This window comes from Amblyraja radiata, chromosome 19, assembly GCF_010909765.2.
Source record: "Amblyraja radiata isolate CabotCenter1 chromosome 19, sAmbRad1.1.pri, whole genome shotgun sequence".
NCBI lineage: Eukaryota > Metazoa > Chordata > Chondrichthyes > Rajiformes > Rajidae > Amblyraja > Amblyraja radiata.
In genome coordinates, this window is record NC_045974.1 from 8,038,436 (window position 1) to 8,064,671 (window position 26,236).

General features: G+C 43.0%; 1 protein-coding gene across 1 annotated transcript in view; it reads left to right on the plus strand.

Moving 5' to 3' along the window:
* The first annotated feature begins 2,452 nt into the window (after positions 1-2,452).
* The window catches only part of efcab6 (EF-hand calcium binding domain 6), a 50,122-nt gene continuing 26,338 nt past the window's right edge, over positions 2,453-26,236 (plus strand). The window contains exons 1-12 of the mRNA XM_033037602.1: positions 2,453-2,582; positions 3,992-4,147; positions 5,659-5,876; positions 8,173-8,267; positions 9,148-9,214; positions 10,762-10,898; positions 12,565-12,683; positions 15,209-15,339; positions 17,269-17,417; positions 19,575-19,682; positions 23,199-23,313; positions 24,409-24,570. Of these exons, the coding sequence (XP_032893493.1) occupies positions 4,009-4,147; positions 5,659-5,876; positions 8,173-8,267; positions 9,148-9,214; positions 10,762-10,898; positions 12,565-12,683; positions 15,209-15,339; positions 17,269-17,417; positions 19,575-19,682; positions 23,199-23,313; positions 24,409-24,570 (1,440 nt within the window). The 5' untranslated portion in view covers positions 2,453-2,582; positions 3,992-4,008. The remainder of the gene's footprint in view (positions 2,583-3,991; positions 4,148-5,658; positions 5,877-8,172; positions 8,268-9,147; positions 9,215-10,761; positions 10,899-12,564; positions 12,684-15,208; positions 15,340-17,268; positions 17,418-19,574; positions 19,683-23,198; positions 23,314-24,408; positions 24,571-26,236) is intronic.

Sequence of the window (26,236 nt, forward strand, 5' to 3'; positions counted from 1 at the left end):
TGAGGGTATGACCTCTAGTCCTAGACTCTTCCATTGGTGGAACGACTGTGGAGGCCGTCAATGGATATTTTAAAGGCAGATAGATAAGATTCTTGATTAGTACAGGTGTTAGAGGTTATGGGGAGAAAACAGCAGAATGGGGTTAGGAAGAAGAGATAGATCAGCTATGATTGAATGGTGGAGTAGATTTGCTGGACTGAATGGCCTAATTCTGCTCCTATCACTTATGAATTTACCCTAATCCTAATTCTCAACCTTTGCAAATCCATTGAATGGTTACTTCAATTGTGTGCATGAAGAACAGAAACACTTTGGCTGAAACATTAACTTCATTATTCTTTCATCAAAACTGGTGAACTGTGATTTCTTCCTATTTTTTATTCTGATGGTGAATCATAATCATACTAATCATAATCATACTTTATTAGCCAAGTATGTTTTGCAACATACGAGTAATTTCATTTGCCATACAGTCATACCATTAAAAAGCAACAAAACACACAAAATACATTTTAACATTAACATCCACCACAGTGACTCCTCCACATTCCTCACTGTGATGGAAGGCGAAAAAAGTTCAATCTCTTCACTTCTTTGTTCTCGGGGGCTTCGAGCCTTCAGTTGACGGGACGATCTTGGCTCCCGTAGCCGGCGATCGGGCCCTCCACGTCGGGTCGATCAAGCTCCTGCATCGGGGGGATGTTAGCTCCCCGCACCGGGCGATCAGACCCCGGGTCGGGGCTGGTCGAACCTTCTGCAACTTTGGAGCTTCCTGACATCGGTCTGTACCCGAGACTGCGAGCTCCTTGATGGTGAAATCCGCAGGCCGCGGTTGGAGCGTCGATCCCAGGCAAGGGATCGCAGGCTCCGATAGTAAGTCCACGGCCCCACGGTGGGGCTCAAAGTCAGTTCCGAGCAAGGCCGCCAGCTCCATGATGTTAGGCCGCAGAGCGACTGGAGATACGATCCAGATCTCCGGCAAGGTAAGAGATTGAAAAAAAGTTTCACCAGAACCCCCTCCCCAACCTCCCACATAAAACAAACCAGAGAATATTAACTATTGACAAGGTGAATAAATAAAATCATGCATGAATACAAGCTGTTTGCCCCAGTAATCCCTTGATTACGTTAACCCTAAGAGCTAAATCTAACTCTCTCTTGAAAACATCCATTGAATTGGCCTCCGCTGCCTTCTGTGGCAGGGAATTCCACAGCTCTCTGGGTGAAAAAGTTTTTCCTCATCTCAGTCTGAAATGGCCTGTTCCATATTATTAATGACCCCTGGTTCTGGACTCCCCCAACATGGGGAACATTTTTCCTGCATCTAGCCTGTCCAATCCTCTAAAAATGTTATGTTTATATAAGATAATCTGATAATAAGATAATATGATAAGCCGATGACTGCCCAGTCCATCATCGGCTCTGACCTTCCTTCCATCGAGGAGATTTATCGCAGTCGCTGCCTCAAAAAGGCTGGCAGTATCATCAAAGACCCACACCATCCTGGCCACACACTCATCTCCCTGCTACCTTCAGGTAGAAGGCACAGGAGCCTGAAGACTGCAACAACCAGGTTCAGGAATAGCTACTTCCCCACAGCCATCAGGCTATTAAACCTGGCTCGGACAAAACTCTGATTATTATTAACCCATTTTCTGTTATTTGCAATTTATCAGTTTATTTATCATGTGTGTATATATTTATATTATGGTATATGGACACACTGATCTGTTTTGTAGTAAATGCCTACTATGTTCTGTGTGCTGAAGCAAAGCAAGAATTTCATTGTCCTATACAGGGACACATGACAATAAACCCACTTGAACTTGAGATAATCTCTCATCCTTCTAAATTCCAGCGAACACAAGGCATTTAATTATAGATATATATATATATGAGCGAGAGAGTGAGAGATAGAAACTAGAGAATGTAGACAAGGCGTATAAAGAAATTAATAGACATGCAGAGTCCTTGCTACTCACAGCAACAGACCCAACATGAGTAAACATTGGTCAGCAACTCCTCCCCCCCTCAGGCCCCGCCTCCTCCAGGCCCCGCCCCTCCAGGCACCGCCCCTTAAGGCCCCGCCCCTCAAGGCCCCGCCCCTCAAGGCCCCGCCCCTCCAGGCCCCGACCCCATCCACCACAGGCCCCGCCTCCTCCCGGCCCGCCCCACAGTCCCCGCCTCTCCATGACCCGCCTCCTCCAGGCCCCGCCCCCAGGGACCCGCCTCCTCCTGGCCCCGCCCCCGCCCTCATCCACCACAGGCCCCGCCTCCTCCCGGCCCCGCCCCACAGCCCCCGCCTCTCCATGACCCGCCTCCTCCAGGCCCCGCCCCCAGGGACCCGCCTCCTCCTGGTCCCGCCCCCAGACCCCATCCACCACAGGCCCCGCCTCCTCCAGGCCCCTGCCTCCAACAGCCCCGCCCCCTCCAGCCCCGGCCAATGGGGGGAGTTCTTGCTGCGGGGCCAGCCCGGGCCGTGGCGGCCTATGAGCAGCGCGCTGGCGAGCGCGGCTAGCAACGGGGTCGCCGGGCAACGGGAGGCATCCGCGCACCGACAGCGACAGGGGAGAGAGAGAGAGGTACAGGGGAGAGAGAGAGAGGTACAGGGGAGAGAGAGAGAGAGAGGTACAGGGGAGAGAGGTACAGAGGAGAGAGAGAGAGGGGTACAGGGGAGAGAGAGGTACCAGGGGAAGTGGAACGGGGTCACCCCCGGAGGGAGTGCGGGACAGGTACCCGGGAGAGGGTCAACCCTGTGGGGGAGAGAATGAGGGGGATGTAAGGAGATGGAGAGGAGATGGAGAGGGGATGGGGAGAGAGAGAGAGGGCATGGGGAGAGGGAGAGGGCATGGGGTGAGGGAAAGGGCATGGGGATTTGTAGGGGAGGGGGAGAGGGCATGGGGAGGGAGGAGGGGGGAGAGGGAGAGGGAGAGGGGAAAGGTGTTGGACATGTTAATGGATCAATGTCTTCTGGCTCCTTGCCCTGGAGGTAGAGTGGGGACTCAGCCTCAGAAACAAGCAGATGCCTTATTGTTTAGTTTAGAACATGTCTATGCCCAGTTAAACTAATCTTCGCTGCCTGCACATGTTCCATATCTATCCTCGGTCCTCAATAGAAGATGTAATGTCTTCATGAAGACATCGTAGGACGTTTATTGAAAAGTTGGCAGATGAGCTGTTTAAGGACAGTTGAACTTGCTGCTAATTGAAGTTGAACCTAATTGAGAAGCAGATATCTCTTCGACTCTGCTGTTCAATGGAATCACAGTGCAAACACGTGGGCCGATAGAGAGAGAACGTTCCACCCTTAAAGATACAGTTCACATAAAGTGAGGTTGCACTGAGTGAGGAGTCAGTCAAGTTTCAAATGCCACAAGTTAATACTACAAGCTTGGGCAGCTTACAACCCAACAGTATGAATATTGATTCAATATTCAAGTAACACTTGCTTTCCCTCTCCCTCCACCCCCCCAGTCTGACTAGTTTCACTGTCCTTCTGATTAATATTACTGATTGTATGCCTCGTTGTCACCTTCCCCACAGCCATCTATGAACCATTCTCCATTTCCTTGTTCATCAACTGCTTTGATCTGTGGTTTTCACATCGTACCCTTCCGTATCTCTAGCCTCCCTCTCCCCTGACTCTCAGCCTGTCCCGCTGAGTTACTCCAGCTTTTTGTGTCTAACCACAAGTTACTATTTTGTTTAAGATAGACACTAAAAGTTGGAGTAACTCAGCGGGTCAGACAGCATCTCTGGAGAGAATTAATAGGTGACTTTTCGGGTCGAATCCTTTCTCCAGAGATGCTGTCTGACCCGCTGAGTTACTCCAGCTTTTTGTGTCGTATCTTTGGTTTAAACCAGCATCTGCAGATCCTTCCTCCACATTACTATTTGGCTTTGCAGCTCAGTAACATGGATGATTCGTACATCTGCTGGTTGACATTCTACCGAGTTGAGCTCTAAATATGTGTTTCTCTTTGATTCCTAGACGAGTTCTTTAAGAAGATGGTCGGCTCCACCCCAGATCTCGGCTCTCTCTGTTTGGAGTCCCGTGGTATCCCACTGACTCCGAGACCCCAGTCGACACCGGGGAAGCTTTTATGGCGTAGTTCCAGTAGTCGAGGTTCTCTGCAATCAGCTCCAGGTAAAACTTCTCAATGCATCCAGAATTACCATAATATCTTTATTGATCAGAATATCAAGGGTAATGGGGAGAAGGCAGGAGAATAGGGTTAGGAGGGAGAGATAGATCAGCCATTTTTGAATGGCGGAGCAGACGATGGGCCTAATTCTGCACCTATCACTAATTCTGCACCAATATGAACCAGGAACAAACATTCCAGCGACGAGCATCAAAATCGCTTTTTGTAAAATTAGTTTTCTTCCCCCCATTTCCAACACCAACTCCTCTGCGACTTTGTCCCTGAATGCAATTGTTAATTAGCATTTAGTTACAGGCTGTCTTGTGTTTTGGGCACACGTCTTTTAGGAGCCAGACATAAAAATCTACTTCATGTGGGTCTTTGCAGCCTACAGTTCAGTTCAGTTGAGTTTATTGTCACGTGTACTGAGGTACAGAGAAAAGCTTTTGTTGTGTGCTAACCAGTCAGCAGGGCTTTGATCCCCTTAGAATGGAATGGGTCTTACATGAAAGACCATCACTTTTTTCATTTGGCTTTCTATTGTTGGATTTGACTGCTTCGTTCTCATGTTGGAACCAAATGAGCAATATTTATGTCTCTGTGTAAATAAGGCCACTGTACTGGTTTTACAGTCAGGTTGTCATTATAAGCATTATAACATTCACAGTCTGTACAACTCATTATCACCTACCCCACAGCCAACAATGGACCATTGTGGGCTCCACCTTTCCATGACCTTCATTGTTTTTTTGCATCTCTTTCATTCGTTTGTTCTGTGTACTCTCGTTTCCCCTTCCCGACTCTCAGTCTGAAAAAAGGATCTCGACCCGAAACATCACGTATTCCTTGACTCCAGAGATGCTGCCTGACCCGCTGAGTTGCTCCAGCATTTTGTGTCTATCCCTGGCAAGTGATAGTTGGATCCAAATAAGGAGAGAATTGATCGGCAGATGAGAAGGATATCGATTCTAGCCAGGATGGAGGTGTTAAGTGGAGAATACAACGGGGCGGGATCTGATTAAAAGTAAGCTGGCGAGTGAAATGACAACTAAATGGATCAGTGTAGATCAAGTGTAGAGTAGGCAACCATTTCACCCAGCACGAGCTCCATCTGCCACGGACTACTGGAGCGGCCCTTTAATTCCCCATTTTAACTCCTCTTTCCATTCCCGCACCATCCTTTCTGTTCTTGGCCTCTTCTGTTGCCTGAGTGAGGCCGCACGCTAATCACATACCCCAATTCAATCTCTTTTGGCCTCCATCCTCTCACAAACACATCCATTATTTTCTTCACCCTTCTTCCTTTGCAACTTATAAAATTTGGAATTTTTACTTATTTCTGGTGAAAGGTCATTGACCTTTTAAGTAGACTCTATTTTCTTTCCACGAGTGCCTGACTTGCCTGACTTACTGTGTGCTTCTGGCATTTTCTGTTTTTTCCCCCCATACTTATCATTTATTAAACTTTGATGTTTTTTTCTATTTAAATTAAATTTTAATTTTTATTTCTTAGCTTCGTTGAACTCTGACTCGGATGTCAACAGTTCTATCTCAAAAATCGCGCACATTCTTTCTCAGCGAGCCAGGGAAAAGCAAAATGACTTGAGAAGAGCTTTTGAAGCTAATGACATCGATCGGAACCTGACCGTCACCAAAGGCGAATTCCGCAAAGTGATCGAGAGGTTTTTGCTGCCTCTTAACTCGAAACAATTTCAGGATCTACTTGCAAAGGTAATTGAATTAAAAGCCTGAAGTCTCAATATCTCAACAGCAGTTGAATTTTACCACTGTGTTGTCATTATTCTTCTCAATCATTCCCGGGTAACTGGAAATTGTTGTCCACCATATTGAATGAGGTTGAGATGTCAAAAAACTACATGTCTAAAATGTATCCTGCTTCCATGGAAATTATTGAATTAAAAATATTGGCACTTCCAATATTTTTGCAAAATCGTGTGGGCAGTTTTATCCAACTTTTGTTCTTAATGATAAAGTATATTACTTGTATTTTTCAAGGTTACGATCAACAGTGAAGATGGGACTATAATTTTTTGATGTTTACTGAAATCCAGATTTCAATTTCACAAAGGGAAGATTATTTAGGGGGACTACTCAGGGAAACTCTATCAATGTAGTGTTTGTGATGACTAAGATGCTCTGAATGTAGTTAGTAACCGCGAAGGTTATCAGTCCTCTTTTTGGAAATAGTTCTGACATGCACGGTGGTGCATCGGTAGAGTTGCTGCCTTACAGCGCCAGAGAGTTTGTATGTTCTCCCCATGACCTGCGTGGGTTTTCTCCAGATACTCCGGTTTCCTCCCACACTCCAAAGACATGCACATTTGTAGGTTCATTGGCTTCGGTAAAATTGTAAATTGTCCCTAGTGTATAGGATAGTGCTAATGTACGGGGTGATTGCTGGTCAGCATGGACTCAGTGGCCTGAAGAGCCTGTTTCCGTACTATATATCTAAAATCTTGTTCATCTGGACACCATGAATGGACTATCAGGCTTCTTCATGTCTTCAATTTTCTGGTCTCATTCTTTTTGTCTTTCGCTATTTTACTTAGAGATGCTGCTGCACATTTAGTTTATTTCCCTTATCTCCCAGGATTTCCAAAAATGTATTCCCTTGCACTTCTTCACGCATACAAGTTGCATTCTAAGGCACCTCTACTCTACCCATTTATGATATGCCATTAACATGACTAATTGCTCTAAAGATAAAACAATAGTCTACACCGACTTGTCAAAGCTTCTTCAAGAGAACCTCCACCATCCATCACCTCAACTGCCAAGGTTAGCAAACACCAACCAAACTACATAATCTCCCAAATTGATATGCCAAGATCCTGTAACTACCAATCCAAATCATATTGTGAGAATAGCTTGGACTGCAGAGGTTCAAGAAAAAAGTTACCATCCTTTCTTAAAATGATTCGGAATGAGCGTTAGATTTCCTTGCCACTAAGTCGCGTAAACAGCAGAGAATAACTATAATGTGTGCCTATTGGTGCGCATTAGTCTAATCACCTGGAGGTTGAAATGGGAGGAGTGGGGAATGAGGGAAGTTTGTTTTTGGGGGGATGATGTACCCAAGGTCCAGAATGCATAGTGCTGTTTCTGAAAGGGTTTATGGTTACAATCCAGATTGCACACAATGTATTATGCTTGTTTTTGTGGAGGTCAGAGAGTGATACAGTGTGGAAACAGGCCCTTCGGCCCAACTTACCCACGCTACAACATGTCCCAGCTACATTAGTCCCACCTGCCTGCATTTGATCCATATCCCTCCAAACCTGACCTATCCATATACCTGTCCAACTGTTTCTTAAATGTCGGGATAGTCCCTGCCTCAACTACCTCCTCTGGCAGCTTGTTCCGTACATCCACCATCCTTTGTGTGAAAAGGCATCCCCTCAGATTCTTATTAATGTTTTCCTCCTTCACCTTAAACCTATGTCCTCTGGTCTTCCGGAGGTTTTATTATAAATAAAATATGTTCATACAGTTTCTAGTGGTGTTGCTTAAAATGACATTTGGACTGCACTCTGGAGAATGCAATGATTGAATTAGTGAACAGCCAAATTAGTCAGCAACCAATTACAAGAAAATATGTAACCAGCAAGAGGGAAGAAAGTGGATGATGATAACTATCACATTGCAAATCGACATCAGTGTAATACTTTAGATAAGATATTCCATTATCTGCTGGTTTGAGAAAATTTATTAATATGGAAATGTATCTGTCTGATAAAAAATGAAAAGTATCTGTTGGTTTTGCAGATAAAGAAGCACATTTTGAAAGATTGTAGAAATGTAGCTGATTCTCAATATTACTTGGATGGTATAAAATGTAGAATAATGTACTTCATTATTACAGCATCAGACACTTTAAAATACTTGATCCAATCCACCAAAGTGAATCATTCATTCTCCAGTAACTCCATTTGTTTTAGGAACAGTTGAAATATCAGTCATTCTGGCGTTCTTTATGACAAAGTATATCATTTGCTTTTTTTTTAAGATTCCAATCAACAGTGATGGGACAGTGCCTTACACGGTATTTCTGGAGAGATTTTGTTCACCTGATGAATCCCAAATAAGAAGGGCAAACAGCAGGTTTGTACTGGAATTTAAAAATAAAGATATAAACTGAAAAGTTCCACTAGCAACAGAGAAACACTGAAAAGAAATGGCAAGTTTCCAGATCTCTGTAAAAGGAAAACACTGTTTTCCAACATTCAGACTTTATACCCTTCATCAATGTGATGAACAGCACACACTCCAAACCTTTCTATACGCAGATGCTGATTCATGGCGCATGGAGTTTACTAGTACTCTCTGATTTAGTTCAGTGTGTGATTATACAATGGGCAAGGAAATATGAGAATATTATTTCCAGTCACCTTCTGAAAATGATGCTAGTTTTTATTTATTGCTTTTTGCTCTGGGCTGTTGATGAAGAAGATCTGAAGTGAAAGGATGAGTTTGAAGAAGGGTCTCGACTCGAAACGCCACCTATTCATTTTGTCCAGGGATGCTGCCGGACTAGCTGAGTTACTCCAGCTTTTTGTGTCTGAAGAGGTTGATACTGCAGGCTTTAAGCAAAAGATTGCTGCCTTACAGTGCCAGAGGCCCAGGCTTGATCCTGACTGTGGGTGCTGCCTGTACAGAGTTTGTACATTCTCCCCGTGACCTACGTGGGTTTTCTCCGGGAGCTCCGGCTTCCTCCCACACTCCAAAGACGTACAGGTTTGTAGGCTAATTGGCTTGGTGGAATTGTAAATTGTCCCTAGTGTGCGGGATAGTGTTAGTGTACGGGTTGATCGCTGGTCGGCGTGGACTCTGTTTCCACGCTATCTCGAAACTAAACTAAACTGCTCACCCCAATACAGAATATATTTAATTAGACCAAATTGGACAAGTATACCCTTTTATAAAGTATCTGTATTAATTTCACAATAATGTCTGTTTATCAATTTTCCTTTTTTTTCTGCAGGACCAGTTCTATCATCTCCAATTCCAATTTGACACCAAAGCAAATTGAGAATTACCTGAGGGACAAGGTAAGAAATACATCAGATTCTGCAAATAGCAAAGATTAATTCACATATATTTATAGTTATGGTGTGGAGAAATGCTACTTCATGACAAAAAAAATTTACATGGCACCTTTGAAAGCGTCACAATTTAAAGCACGTTACCTGTCAAGGAAAGATGAACACAATCCTATTTAAAGAGATAGGCTTTGAAATGCATCGTAGAGGGACGAGAATGAAGATTCAGAGAAGGAATTCCAGAGGTACAAGATGCTGCAGATGCTAGAATCTTGAACAGCACACAAAGTGCTGGAGGAACTCAGCGGGTCAGGCAGCCTCTGTGGAGGGAAATGAACAGACGATGTTTTGGGTCCAGACCATTCGCCAGACTGAGCTTGGGGCACCGGCTAACTGTAGTCTTTAGATTTGGTGTACTCAGGACAGCATTTAGGGCAGTGGTATGTTTCTTCCGCAGGATATGGGTGATCAGGGAGACTTCCAGTGTCCTCGGTGACTGCTCCTTTGGGGGGTGTGCCCAACTGCAGCTCCTGACTGACCACGTGTAAAATGCTACTTTAGGACAAAGCACCTTGGACAACGTCATGCCCTAAGGCATGTCACACGTTTTATCTCTGGATCATCTGGGATGCTGACAGCATCATTGACAGGAGGTTTAGTGAGGTGGTTGCACCCAAGGTGCAGGTGGCAGATAGTTGGGTGACCACCAGGAATGGTTAAGGGATACAGCAGGCAGTGCAAGGATCTCGCTGGTCATTCCCCTAAGTAACCCTCCCATTTGAAGGCTGTGGAGGCCGTCAATGGATACTTTTAAGGCAGAGATAAACAGATTCTTGATTAGTACGAGTGTCAGGGGTTATGGGGAGAAGGCAGGAGAAAGGGGTTTGGAGGGAGAGATAAGCCATGATTGAGTGGAGGAGTAGACTTGATGGGCTGAATGGCCTAATTCTGCTCCTATTACATGACCATATGACCTTATTCCCCTCAATTGGTGGCATGGTGGCACAGCGGTAGAGTTGCTGCAATACAGCGCCAGAGACCCGGGTTCGATCCTAACTACGGGTGCTGTCAGTACAGAGTTTGTACATTCTCCCCAACACCGCGTGGGTTTTCTTCAGATATTCCGTTTTTCTTCTACATTCCAAAGATGTGCAGGTTTGTAGGTTAATTGGCTTCAGTAAAATTTTAAAATTGTCCCTCGTGTATATAGGATACCGTTAGTCTGCGGAGATCGCTGGTCGGCACCGACTCGGTGGAATGAAGGGCCTGTTTCCGCTCTGTATCTTTAAACTAAACTAAGCCAAGCTGGATATCAAACAGATGCCAGGAGGAGCGGTGGAATGGGTGGCTAGGGAAGATAGAGAAATCTATGGAACTATGTCTATGGATATCAATCTTCCCCATTAAATCTGTATTGAAGCAGGGAGTTGCAGGCATCAGCTTCTTGCCGTTTACTTTCAGCAAGTGGTATTTCACTAAACTAAGGAAGTTTTGCAATTTGTTTATGTTCTGGTGTGATTATATTGTAAACATAAGTAACTATCATTTTTTCCTAGATCCTAAACAATTTGAAAAACCTCATAAGAGCCTTTAAGTTGTTTGATTATAACAAGGATGAACACATTCAGTGCTATGAACTTCGAAGAGTTCTTGAGAGTTACTGTCTTAGAATGACGGATTCTCAGTTTGAAAGGTCAGTATATATGGATGCCCGCCTCTGGTGTTTCTGAATAACTTTGGTATTTATGATATAAAATATTCCAATGGCCAATTTTGCTTGTTACAGTGAATGATTGCTACATTACGAGTAAATTTTTCTCAAGTGTTATGGTATTATTGGCAGCAATAAAATAGGTCTTTAAATATTGGTTTGACAATGTGATGAATTTTGAATGTGAGAACATTAATCAGAAGTGATTACAACGCTGCAATTTTAACTTTATCCATTGGCGAATATTTAAGGATAATTACAATATTAAGATTGAATCTCTGATTTGAACAGGTCCTAAATTGCAGTACGGACAATTTTATGCAGTTTAACAATTTATATGGCTCAGTGGTTGTAAGGTGAGCAGACAAAATGTGTAGGTAGGAACTGTAGATGCAGGTTTATACTGAAAATAGACACAAAATGCTGGAGCAACTCAACGGGCCAAGTAGCATCTCTGGAGAAAAGGAACAGGTGACATTTCCTCAGACTGAAGAAGGGTCTTCTGTTGTCCTCTGTTCCTTTTCTCCAGAGACGCTGCCCGACCCGCTGGGTTACTCCAGCACTTTGTGTCTATCTTCGGTTTTAAGGTGGGGACAGAGATGCCTATCCCGTACAGTTTTCCATTTATCAGATCGCCGAAGACCCAATCCATCATACTCAAAATGCTGGAGTAACTCAGCGGGACAGGCAGCATCTCTGGAGAGAAGGAATAGGTGACGTTTCGGGTCAAGACCTTTCTTTAGACTGACCCAATTCCTCCGACCCACAAGTTACCCTTGGGGTCTAACATCCCAAATGAGACCAATCGCTGAGCCCTTGGTATAAGTGCTTTGGTAGGGATCAGTTCTGATTTAGAAGTTAGGGGTATGTGGGGTTCTCAGGGAGGACATGGGAGAGGGGTGCAGGTAAGTGTGACAAAAACAGGTATCCAGCTGGAGGTGTTTCTACCTGCTATAGAGTTCTCCTGCTTCCCACTCCCTTCAGCAAGACTTCCAGCCTTTGCAAACCTTGGATCTTGCTTTTGTCCTATTGTCTCTCCTTCCTTATTTCCTGGGACATCACCCTAATCGAACGACTGCCAGTACCTGCTGTAGTCATGGTGGGCCCTCCATAATGAGAGATGCAGGTTAGTTTGAGTAGGGCATTTAAAATACGGCAGATTCTTTTCATTGCCAACATAGGCTTTCAGCTAATGCAGACGGTGCATTAACACTAGTAGTTTCTGAAAGATATAGGCAGCAGCCAAAGTTTTTTTCAGCAGTCTTGTTGGTGGAGCTTGTCCTGACCCCCCAGATTATTTCCTTTTATGCTTGAAATGCCCTGGCTGCCACTGTAAAGGTCCTTGTCCTGGAAAATTGGCGCAACATTGGGGTAGGAGATTGCAACCTTCAAGTGGTCCACCCTGTTTCGACGAATGCAATCAACCTGGCGTGCACAAACAGAAGATCAAACAGAACAAGTTGTCTTACAACTTTAGGCTGTGCACGCCATACGCAAGAAGAAGAGGGCCCAACATTTTGCAGGAGGTTAGCATTTGGGTGTCTGCCAAAATCGGGTGCAGACTTAACTGTGTTGGTGATTGTAAGCTGTACTTTTGAGCCGACTCAGATGAGGTTATTTTTTTTACACAACTGTATATTTCCATCAGGCTTTGTTCTCGATACCACCTGTCTAGGACGGGAGCAGTGAATTACATGCAGTTTCTAGCGAAGCTGGGCATCCCTGTTGAACCCTCGAACAAACGCAGCACAGAATGTGTGGCACAAGGTTGGTCTCGAGTTATCCCTCTTCTATTGAAGCTGGTGTCCACCCATGTTTATAATGGACCTAAAAATATTGTTTTCAATGAATGGCTGGTCTTCAGTTATTCCTCTGCTAATGAAGCTGGTATCAATCCATGTTTAGTTTCGTTTAGAGATACAGTGTGGAAACAAGCCCTTTGGCCCACCGAGTCCGCACCGACCCGCGATCCCCGCTCATTAACATTACCCTACACACTCTAGGGATGATTTTACATTTATACCAAGCCAATTAACCTACAAACCTGCACGTCTTTGGAGTGTGGGAGGAAACGGAAGATCTCTGAGAAACCCCCGCAAGTCACGGGGGAGAACGTGCAAACTCTGTACAGACAAACACCCACAGTCAATATCGAACCCGGGTCTCTGGCACTGTGAGGCAGCAACTCTACCGCTGCGCAACCGTGCCGCCCACGGTTGGTCTTGAGTTATGCCTCTTCGAATGAAGCTGGCGTCCACCTTTGTTTATGATGGTCCTATAAATATTGTTTTGAATGCATAACTTGGAAATCGCGACGATTGTAGATTATCAGAAATGCATAATATATTTGAGTGTAAGGTAAATGTAATGTATTTACAAAGTTGCATTATAACTCTGCACGTAAGTGTAAGCAAGGGGTAATTCCTCTCCAACTTAGGTTTTGGGATCTCTGCTCTTCAGTGATTTCAATTGAGTAATCCATCCTGAGGAGAACCTGGCTCACATTTGTTCTCAAGCCTCCTGCTGGGAAAAAAAACACTGGCAGAGAAGGCTGTGCAAATTAATGAGCCTGATAGATTTGGGGTTGGGGAATCCAAGAGTTGTGCAGGTGTATTTTTGAATGAACTAGTTAAAGGGAGGTGGAAGATAGGAATCTCCATCAAAAAGGAAGCATCCTCTCTATTGATTTGAATTAGATGAAAAAAAAAGTTGCACAGGAATTTACTTTTTGAAGTAAGAGATAACATAAGTTGTTTATGAAATACACTTTTCTCGTCAAGTCAAGTCAAGTCAAGTTTATTTGTCACATACACATACGAGATGTGCAGTGAAATGAAAGTGGCAATGCTCGCGGACTTTTGTGCAAAAGACAAACAACCAAACAAACTATAAACACAATCATAACACACATATTCTTTTACATAATAAATAATGGAAAGAAAAACGTTCAGTAGAGTTAGTCCCTGGTGAGATAGGCGTTTACAGTCCGAATGGCCTCTGGGAAGAAACTCCTTCTCAACCTCTCCGTTCTCACCGCATGGCAACGGAGGCGTTTGCCTGACCGTAGCAGCTGGAACAGTCCGTTGCAGGGGTGGAAGGGGTCTCTCATGATATTGTTGGTTCTGGAGTTGCACCTCCTGATATATAGTTCCTGCAGGGGGGCAAGTGAAGTTCCCATAGTGCGTTCGGCGTTCGGCCATTCTGGAGTATTGCATGCAGTTCCGGCTGCATTCTTACAGGAAAGAGGTGGGGGGGCTTTGGGAAGGGTGCATGGGAGGTTGATGCCTGGATTAGGGGCTATTAGCAACAGGGAGAGGTTGGACAGTCTTAGATTATTTACTCTGGAATGCCAGAGGTTGTGGGGGGACCCGATAGAAGTATATATCCACGCCAATTTCCCCTCCTGAGATTAATAAAGTTCTATTGTATCGTATCGTATATAAAATTATGAGAGGCATAGATAGGGTAGACCATCAGAACCTTTCTCCCAGAATGGAAAAATTAAAATCTAGAGGGCCCATCTTTGAGGTGAGAGGGGCAACGTTTAAAGGAGATGTGTGGGGCAACTTTTTTACACAGAGGGTGGTGAGTACCTGGAATGCACTGCTGGGATTGGTGGTTGAGGCTGATATGATAGTGAAATTTGAGAGACTGGATAAGCACATGGATATGCAGGGAGTGGAGAAATATGGATTATGTGCAAGTAGGTAAGAGATGGTCTTAGCTACATGTTCGGCACAAGCATTGTGGGTCGAAGAGCCTGTACTTGTGCTGTGCTGTTTAGATTAGTTTAGTTCAGAGATACAGCGCGGAAACAGGCACTTCGGCCCACCGTGTCTGCTTCGACAAGCGATACCCGCCACTAACACTATCCTACACACACTAGGGACAATATTGCATTTATACCAAACCAATTAGTCTAAAAATCTGTACGTCATTGGAGTGTGGGAGGAAACCGGAGCTTCCTGGAGAAAACCCACGCAGGTCACGGGGAGAACCTATGAAATCCCTCCAGAATGCACTCATAGTCAGGATTGAACCCAGGTCTCTGGCACTGTAAGGCAGCAACACTACCTCTGGCCACCGTGCCGCCCACACTGTTTTATGTTCTAAATCAGATTGGAATTGCATTGAATGAGGGAACAAGACTGGATGATGAGTGGAACATTAGCAGAGAATAACAATGTACAGGGTGAAAGGAGGTGAGGTTATGGAGAACCTTGCATGAATAGAAAATTCCTCTCAAAGTTTTATTTTAAGAAACATATTTGTTTAATTGTAATTTCACAAAGCAATGAACTGGGAAGATGGTGTTCAGGAACAAGAAAAACAACCCAAGTTGCAACGACCAATGACTGAGGAGTCCCTCGGAAATTTAGCAAGTTTATCAAGGGATGAAATTGAATGGGCTTTTCATAAAAAGGTACACGTGTTCATTTATTCTGATATATCTTAGTATACATGATTAGTTTTGAATCCCTAAATCAAATATTATTCCAGTATAAGTAATGACATTTGATACTATCTAACTCATTGGAGGCCCTCGGATGATCTTTAATCACACTTTACTGGACTTTATCTTGCACTGAACATTATTCTCTCTATCCTGTATCAGTACACTGTAGACTGCTTGATTGTAATTATGTATAGGAAGTAACTGCAGATGCTGGTTTAAACCGAAGATAGGCACAAAATGCTGGAGTAACTCAGGCAGCATCTCTGGAGAGAAGAGTCTGAAGAAAGGTCTCGACCCTAAACACCACCCATTCCTTCTCTCTATAGAGATGCTGCCTGTCCCACTGAGTTACTCCAGCATTTTGTGTCTGTCTTCTTGTAATCATGTACAGTCTTACAGCTGACTGGATAGCACAAAACAAAAAAGCTTTTCGCTGTACCTCAGTACACATGACAATAAACTAAACTAAACTATAAACTAATTTGAATTTGGGAAAGCAATCCAATTGAAATGGAAAATGGTGATGTTGGGTTAGTTTTTCATCCAGAAGCAATGATGATAGTGTGCTGTGACTGATGTGGATGTCTTTTTTTTTAAACTATTAGTGAGTGCTCACATCTATAATTGCCTTTTAAAAGATAAAACATAAGAAACAATCAGCATATGCTATTAGGAGAAAATTACTTGACTTTCTGATTTTAACTGTGATCTTTTGAATTACTTTCAATTATCTTGACAATTTTAATTACTTTTTATAAGGTTAATTAGCAGATACTTGAACTTGGTCATTGGTAATGCTGTGTTTATTATATATTCTCTTCAATTCACAATGTTGTGTGTTTCTCCTCTGGACCCAGGAGAATGCAAATCATAAGACTGAATACAAGCTAAATATAATTATAATTAAAATGGATGTAATTGCACAACATATTTATAATTCAAAGCAAGCACCAGCTTTAGATTTGATGTTGCAATGTACTTTCAGCAAGGAGAATTTAATTCTTGTTCTTTTAATTTCTGTGTTTGTAAATGTAAAAATGCATGAGTTATCATGCATGATCATGAAACATTCACAATAAATAGTTGATAACTTACTAATATTCTCCAAATGGACACGTGCGTGAAAACTAAAGAAGAACAAAAGCCGCACAAATGAAAAATATTCCTGAACGTTGAGACAATTGGAGGAAAAAATATCAGATTATCTGTTTAATGCACTAGTGAAGCTTTCTTATTCTCTTGCAAGGGGATTTAACGTTGTATTTTTTAATTAAAAAAATGGCCAGCATCAGAAGTTGTTGATGTTACAGAATGATTACTCTGCCTCTTAACATTTGTAACTGGAAGCATTTACCTCTTCACAGCTCAAGATCCTGAATTTTTGTATTTAAGTTATTATTATCAATCAACGAATAGCAAATTTCCAACCTGGTTTTTGTTACTAAATAAAAGATGTTATCATCAACCATTGTTACAAGCTCACTATTCATTATAACCAACTATGGTCTCACATATTCATTTATGAAAGTAAATATTCATTAAAGTTACCAAAGTTCGGTATAACTCAGCTTCCAGCTTAATTGTAATCATGTGTAATCATGGATAACATGCAAGAAAAAAAGCTTTCCACTGTACCTAGGTACACGTGACAATAATAATGTCTGAAGAAGGGTCTCGACCCGAAATGTCGCCCATTCCTTCTCTCCAGAGATGCTGCCTGTCCTGCTGAGTTACTCCAGCTTTTTGTGTCTATTGTCGGTTTAAACCAGCATCTGCAGTTCCTTCTTACACAATAATAAACTAAACTAATTGTATGTGGAATTTTACATCATACAGATATTTGTAAAATAGAATCAAATAGATTGATCAGCATGTTCCTGTTTTTCATTTCATCAGTTGCAAGCCAACTATCACAATTTATTGCAAGCTTTTTCAAATTACGATGTGTCCAAAAGTGGCTTCATCTTAATGCATGAGCTCCAGACAGTTCTCAACAAGTTTATATGTCCTACGAGCAATGAAGTCTTTGATCAAATAATGGGAAGGTAAGAAATAAGAAATACACCATGAATGCTATTTAATTTAATTTAAAATAGGTTGTGTGAATATATTAAACTTTTGTAAATTATTGCCAAAAAAACAATGATTGGCTGGAATGGTTAAATTTTCCATACTTAATATAGCTGAGAAAAACACTACTGATTACTACATTTGTTCTGATTCTGCCTTCTTTTTCCTTGTATTCCCCTGAGCAACATCCGATTTAGATTTAGATTTTGATGCAATTCAAATATTATTCTCCCTCTATTAATAGTAATGTATATTTTGCAAAAATATGGGAAGAATCTCCCACTAGTGGAAACATCCTTTCCACATCCACTGTATTCAGTGGGGGAATAGGTTTGAATCGGTAGGCTGGTCCAGAAGGATAAGGCGTAGGAGATCCAAGGTGTGCTGCATAATTAGATCCAAAATTGGCTTGTTGATAGGAGGCAGATTTTGGTAGAAAGATGCTTTTCTAATTGGAAGTCTGTAACACGAGGCCTTCTGCAGAAATCAGTGCTAGGATCCTTGTTGTTGTGACAAACTTTGTACGTGCCCTTTATGGGCGACTATTCGCATACCAAGGCAAGGTCTGCAAGCAAAGAATTACACAGTGACTTGTCACATGTGACAATAAAGTATTCTATTCTATTCTATTCTGTATATTAATGACTTGGATGTGCTTGTAGGAGATATGATTGGTAAGCTTGCGGAAGATATGAAGATTGGTGATCGACACAAAATGCTGGATTAACTCAGTGGGTAAGGCAGCATCTCTGGAGAAAAGGAATAGGTGACGTTTCAGGTCGAACCCCTCCTGAAGAAGCTGTCGGACCCACTGAGTTGCTTCAATATTTTGTGTTTATCTTCGGTGTAAACCAGCATCTGCTGTTCCTTCTTGCACATGAAGACTGGTGGTGTGGTGGATAGTGCAGAAGGTTGTCCAAGGCTGCAGCAGGATGTAGAACAGATAGGAGAGAACGTTGGATGGAACATGGCAGATGGAATTTAACCCTGACAAGTGCGAGGTGATGCGTTTTGGGAAGCCAGATCGGTGTAGGACATATGGTAGAGCACATGGGAATGTTCATGAACAGAAGGACCTTTGGTTCAAGTCTATAATTCCATGGAAGTGCAACACAGGTAGGTAGGGTGGCGAAGAAAGCATAACGCAGGCTTGCCTTCATAGGTCAGGGTATAAAAATGGGAAAGTTATAGAGTCACAGAGTATATATGTTGCAACTTTACAAAACACTGCTTAGATCGTACTGGAGTATCGTGTGGTAGACACAAAATGCTGGAGTAACTCAGCGGACAGGCAACTTCTCTGGAGAGAAGGAATGGGTGACGTTTCGGGTTGAGAGCCTTCTACCTTTGATTTAAACCAGCATCTGCAGTTCTTTCCTATATTGGAGTATTGTGTACTGTTCTGGTCAAAGTATTAGAAGGATATGCTTGCAATGGAAATTGTGCAGAGGAGATTCACCAGGTTGTTGTCTAGATTGGAGGACTTTAATTATGGAAACAGTTTAGATTGTCTGGGTGTGTTATACCTGGAGTAAAGAAGGCGGAAGGGTGATCTGATTGAGGTATCAAAAATTATAAAAGGCAAAGATAAGGCAGGCGGTCAAAATCTTTTACCCAGGATATTCTTTTTCCCATGTTATTCTTCAGAGGGCGTTAGTTTTAAGAGTTTTAACAGCTTAAATGTTCGACTTATGGTTTGTTAATTCTTTCAGGGAATTATGCCAGTGAGATAAACTCCTCAACAGGCCGCATTTATTCGCTCTGCAGAATCGACAGGTTTAATAAACCTTTATTCCACATTTCCTTTGTTTAGTTTAGTTTAAAGAAACAACATGGAAATATGGTCTTCGGCCCACTGAGTCTGCGCCAACCTGCGACCACCTGTACATTACTTCTATCCTACACACCAGGGACAATTTGCAGAAGCCAATTAACCTACAAACCTGTACGTCTTTGGGATGTGGGAGGAAACCGGGGCACTCCGAGAAATCCCACTCGGGCACAGAGAGAACGTGCAAACTCCGTACAGGCAGCCCTCTTAGTCAGGATCGAACTTGGGTCTCTGGCGCTGTAAGGCAGCAACTCTACAGCTGTGCCACTTGTATGATAATTCATTTTGTCTTGTGGTTTAGGTATAAAATTGAAGCCAATGGCAAAGTAGCATGGAAACAATTTCTACTGAGCAGTCCTGATGCAATGCCAACTAAATGGGCCTTGCCCAAGCAACAGCTAAACAATAGGTAGGTTTATAGGTTTAACTATATTTGTTGTGTGCTGTTTCCTGCTTTGGTTGCTTCCATTTCAAACAATTTCCTTGCAGATGATAGGAAATGGGGCAACAAAGTTGCATCTATCTTAAACCATTTCACCTTTTTCATAGCCATATCTGATTGATCAAAGACTTGCCCACCCTGGTGATTCCTTTTTCTCCCTCCTCCCGTCCAGCACAAGGTACAGAAGCTTGAAAGTACGTACCACCAGACTCAGGAAAAGCTTCTTCCCCTCTGTTATTAGGCTTCAGAATGGTCCTTCCGAAACTAGGGTCCTGATTGATTCCCCTCCACCCCACTGAGGACATTGGACTTTGTCTATGGAACTGATGCGCAATAATGCGGAAGAGTTTATAGAATGTATTAGAGACGGGTTCCTAGAACAGTATGTCACCGAACCGACAAGGGGGGAGGCAATCTTGGATCTGGTCCTGTGTAATGAAGCAGGATTAATTAAAAATGTCATAGTTAGGGACTCGTTGGGAACAAGTGACCACAATATGGTCGAATTCCATATTCAAATAGAAGGGGAGCAGGTTGAAACTCAGGCTAGGGTGCTTAGTCTAAATAAGGGGGATTATGAAGGTATGAGGACTGAGCTGATCAAAGTTGACTGGGATAGCAGACTCAAGAATAAGACGGTACATGAGCAGTGGTGTACGTTTAAGGGTATACTGTATAACCTTCAAGAAAAATTTATTCCTATGAAGAAAAAAAGGGGTAAGGGTAAGAACAGTCAGCCATGGCTCAGTAAAACTATAAAGGATAGTATTCGGCTGAAGGCAAGGGCATATAAGGTAGCCAGAGATAGTGGGAGGGTAGAGGATTGGGAAGCATTTAAAGGTCAGCAAAAAATAACTAAGAGATTAATTAAGACGGGGAAAATAGACTATGAAAGGAATTTAGCGAACAACATAAAAACTAATAGTAAGAGTTTTTATAGCTATATAAAAAGAAAAAGGGTGGCTAAGGTGAACGTTGGTCCATTGGAGGGTGAGACTGGAGAGTTGTTGGTGGGGAACATGGAAATGGCAAAGGCATTAAACGAGTATTTTGTATCAGTCTTCACCATAGAAGACACAAAAAATATTCCAACGCTGGATAAACAGGGGGCGGTAGGAATGGAGGAGCTAAATACTATTAAGATCACCAAGGAGGTGGTATTAGGGAAATTAATGAGACTGAAGGAGGATAAATCCCCTGGGCCTGATGGATTACATCCAAGGGTCTTGAGGGAGATAGCGGTGGGGATTGTGGATGCATTGGTGATAATTTTCCAAAACTCCCTGGAGGCAGGAACGGTCCCAGTGGATTGGAAAATGGCCAATGTAACACCTATATTTAAAAAAGGAAGTAAACAGAAGGCGGGTAACTATAGACCGGTTAGTCTAACATCGGTGGTGGGTAAAATGTTAGAGACAATTATTAAAGAAACACTAACGGGGCACTTGGATAAACATGACTTCATCGGACAGAACCAGCATGGTTTTGTGAAGGGGAAGTCCTGTTTAACGAATCTGCTCGAATTCTTTGAGGAAGTAACAACCCGGGTGGATAAAGGGGAACCGGTGGATGTGGTATACTTGGACTTCCAAAAGGCTTTTGACAAGGTGCCACATAAGAGACTATTGCTAAAAATAAAAAATTATGGGATTGGGGGTAATATATTAGCATGGGTAGAGGATTGGCTAACAAATAGGAAGCAGAGAGTGGGGATAAATGGTTCATACTCGGGATGGCAACCGGTAACTAGCGGGGTTCCGCAAGGGTCGGTGCTGGGACCCCAGTTGTTCACAATTTATATAAATGATTTGGAGGAGGGAACCAAGTGTAATATATCAAAATTTGCGGACGATACAAAAATGGGAGGAAAAGTAGGGGATGAGGAGGATAGGAAGAGTCTGCAAAAGGATATAGATAAGCTAGGTGAGTGGGCAACAACTTGGCAGATGAAATTTAATACTAATAAATGTGAAGTCATTCACTTTGGGAAAAAAAATGATAGGGCAAGTTATTTTCTAAATGAGGAGGAGCTGCGTTGTAATGCAACGCAAAGGGATCTAGGGGTAGTAGTACATGAATCACTAAAAGTTAGTATGCAGGTGCAGCAAGCAATCAGGAAGGCCAATGGAGTTTTGGCCTTTATTGCTAGGGGGATTGAGTATAAAAACACGGAGGTCTTGCTGCAGCTGTACACAGTATTAGTGAGACCACATTTGGAATACTGTGTACAGTTCTGGGGTCCATACTTAAGAAAGGATGTACTAGCCCTGGAGGCAGTGCAGCGAAGGTTTACAAGATTAATTCCTGCAATGAGGGGATTGACATATGAGGAAAGGTTAAGTAGGCTGGAACTCTACTCTTTGGAGTTTAGAAGAATGAGAGGCGATCTCATTGAAACATATAAGATCGTGAGGGGCCTTGATCGGGTGGATGCACCGAGGATGTTCCCAATGATCGGGGAAACTAGAACTAGGGGACATAGTTGCAGAATAAGGGGGGGCTCTTTTAAAACTGAGATGAGGAAGAACTTCTTCACCCAGAGGGTGGTTAATTTATGGAATTCACTGCCCCAGGGAGCAGTGGAAGCAGAAACTTTAAATATATTTAAGACTAAAATAGATGGTTTTTTAGCTGCCAAGGGGATAAGGGGCTACGGGGAGAGGGCAGGGATATGGACCTAGGTATGGTTAGTATAGTAAGACCTGAGTGATCTCCTGGACAAGTGTCGATCGCCTGGATTGGGGTCGGAGAGGAATTTCCCGGATTTTTTTCCCGAATTGGACCTGGGTTTTTATCCGGTTTTTTGCCTCCCCCAGGAGATCACGAGGTTCTTGGGGTGGAGAGGGGTGATAGCGGTATAAAGGGGAGGGTAGTGTCTTGTGTTCTGTGTCTTGTGTCTACTGTTTGTGGGTAAGTGTGTCTGTTTAGTGTTCAGCCATGAGCGAATGGCGGTGCGGGCTCGACGGACCTGGTGGTCTACTCTCGCACCTACTTTCTATGTTTCTATGTTTCTATGTTAATGCTGAGAACTATATTCTGCACTTTGTATCTTCCCCTTCGCTTCATCTATTGTAATTCAGTTTGAACTAATTGCTTCTATGCGTGGTATATCTGATCTATTTGGATAGCATGCAAAACAAAGATTTCCTTGTACCTCGGTACATGTGACAATAATAATCCTAAACTTAATTTATTTTGAACAGTAATACCTTTTTCAAACATATCTGCATTATAATTTTTCTGAACAAGATTTCAAACCGTTATTCAAGGATCTGGTGCTGATTTCTCAGTTGTAGTACCATTTGGTTCTTTCAAATAATGTCCAAGCTTTCTTGATTTCTGTCACGTGTACCAAGGTACAGTGAAAAGCTTTTCTTACGTGCTAACCAGTCAGCGGAAAGACAAATCATGATTGCAATCGAGCCATCCACAGTGAACGGATACACTTCAGCCTTCATCATCTTATATATTTTTCAAACCCAGCCTTTCATCTTGTCATTGTTTGAATCCTGGAGGACCGTGTGAGAACAAAAAGAACACGGACCTTCTCCAGAAGCTCCATAAATATTTCCGGGAGAGAAACACTGCAGGAGAGGAGGTACTCTTCATATCTGATGATATAATAACTGACGATTGCTTAAGGGCCTGTCCCACTTGGGCGAGCTAATCCGCGAGTTCTGGCGAGTTTGCCCTCGACTCATACTCACAGCATGGTCGACACGAGGTCGTAGGAGGTCTTCGTAACTCTCCTTCATGCTCGAGAGTGGTCTCTGCTTACTTGAGGCCTCAGCTAGGTCGTGGCGTTTTTTTCAATATGTTAAAAAATGCCCGCGAGTAAAAAAAAGGTTGCCATGGAAAATATTGATACTTTTTTTACTCGTAGTTTTAGTCGTAGTAGGTCGTAGTAGGTCGGCACGTTAGTCGTGGGTAATCGATGGTAGTCGAAAGTAGTCGTAGTTAGTCTCCATCATAGTCGAAGGGAGATCGAAGGAGGTCGTCTTCACTCTCCACTATTCGGTGTCCAATTTTCCCGAAGTTAGTCGTAGCTAGTTGAAATTGGTCTTCAACATAGTCAAAGGAGGTCGAAGGAGGTCTTCAACATGTCATTTTTTCAAACTCTTCTAAACTCGCCAATTAGGTCGCCCAAGTGGGACAGCCCCTTTACACCAAATAAGTCTGGCTTTCTGGTACGAGCAGAAATTTAAACTTTACAGAATTATAAATGTACTAAAGTCATTTTAAGTGTGTAATTTTCTGTATTAATGTAAGTAATTTATATTTTAGATACTGCCAATGGTTTTTTTTCCAAAATATTGCCATCGCCACAGTAGTGCAGTGGTAGAGTTGCTGCTTTACAGCGCCAGAGACCCAGGTTCCATCCTGACCATGGGTGCTGTCTGCACGGAGTTTGTATGTTCTCCCTTCGACTGCTTGGCTTTTCTCAGGGTGCTCCGGCTTGCTCCCACACTCCAGAGACTTACGGGTTGGTCGTTTAATTGGCTTCGGTAAAAAAAAATCGTAAATTGTCCCGAGTGTGCAGGATTGTGCTTGTGTACGGGGATCGCTGGCCCGGTGCTGACCCGGTGGGCCTGAGGGCCCGTTTCCGTGCTGCATCTCTAAAGTCCAAAGTCTAAAGTCAAGACTGTTTTACATGTTATGCTTTTGTCGTAAAACAATCTGCTTTTTCTCACAGAATCACAACGGCATCATAACTCGACAAGAACTGCGTCGCATTCTGCAGTGTTTCCCTTTTCGACTAATTGATGAGGAGATTAAAATTCTTATGTTATTGCTGGATCCAGAGCACAGTGGCTATTTTCACTGGAACCAGCTCATGGAATTGACTGAAGAAAAAGTATGTTAAACGCGTTTTTTTCTTCTTCTTCTGAAGTCAAATGGATTATAACACATTTGCACATTAAAAATAAGAAGGTAGCTATGGAGAAGATAGAACCACTCAAAGATAAAGATGGGAATTTATACTTGTGGTCAGAGGATGTAGGCGAGGTACTAAACGAGTACTTTACATTGGTATTTGCCAAGGAGAAAGGAGATAGTGTGATCAGTGTGATATATACTAATATGCGAAGGGATTTAAAGATCTAGAAGGTGGTGTTGGGTCACTTGAAGAGTACTAATGTACTTGATGGGATCTATCTCAGGTTTTTGAGAGTGGCAAGAGTGGAGATTGCTGTGGCCTTGACGAAGATCTTTCTATCCTCTAGCCACAGGTAAGGTCTTGCGGGACTGGAGAGTAGCCAACTCTGTTTAAGAAGGGAAATGGGGATAATCCAGGAAATCACAGGCCGGTGAGCTTCACTTCAGTGGTAGGGAAACCCTTTGGAAGGGAATGGCCTAATTAAGGGTAACCAGCGAGACTTTGTTCATGTCGCACAAACTTGATTGAGTTTTTTGAGGAGGCGACGACAATGATTGATGAAGGCAGGGCAGTGCATGCTGACTACATAGGAGTTCAGTAAAAGCAGTTGGCAAGTTCCCCCATGGTAAACTGATCCAGAAGATTAAGATGCCTGGGAACTACATGTGGCTTGGTAATTTGTCCTCAGAACTGACTTATCCATAGAAGACCAACGGGAGTGGTGGATAGATGTTATTCTGGCTGGAGGTCAGTCAACAGTGGTGTTCCTCAGAGATCAGTCCCGGGATCTCAGTTGTTTGTGATATATAGCAATGACTTGAACGAAAATGTGGATGGTTTGCTTAGTAAGTTTATAGACGACACACCAAAATTAGTGGAGTTACAGACATTGAAATTAAGTGATTGTGTACTTGGTTCGGAGATCACTTGTCTTCTTTGCAGTTCGTAGTACCTTATAATATAGAAAATATAGAAAATGATATAGAAAATGTGCTGGTGGGAGCTTCCGTGTGATCTAACTGGTATCATTAATTGTTCCTGCTATTTGGAGTCTGTAATCTCGGATAATATAATTTCCTGTCCTAATTGGGGGTGGCAGGTGGCGTAGCAGTAGAGTTGCTGCCTTACAGGGCTAGAGACCTGGGTTCGATCCTGACTACGGGTGCCGCCTGTACAGAGTTTGTATGTTCTCCCCGTGACTGCTTGGTTTTTCTCCGGATGCTCCAGTTTCCTCCCACACTCCAAAGACATATAGGTTTGTAGGTTGCGTGGGAAGGAACTGCAGAAGCTGGTTTAAACCGAAGATAGACACAAAAAATCTGCAGTAACTCAGCGGGACAGGCTGCATCTCTGGAGAGAAGGAATGGGTGACGTTTCGGGTCGAGACATCTCTCCAGAGATGCTGCCTGTCCCGCTGAGTTACTCCAGCTTTTTGTGTCTATCTTAGGTTTGTAGGTTAATTGGTTTTAGTAAAAAATGTAAATTGTCCCTAGGGTGCAGGATAGTGTCAGTGTATGGGGTGATCGCTGGTCGGCGTGGACTCAGTGGGTCATTGGTCCTGTTTCTGTGCTGTTTCTCTAATGTAATGTCCACGTTAATATAATTGAGATGCCAGAACATCACAGTGGAATGCTACCACCAA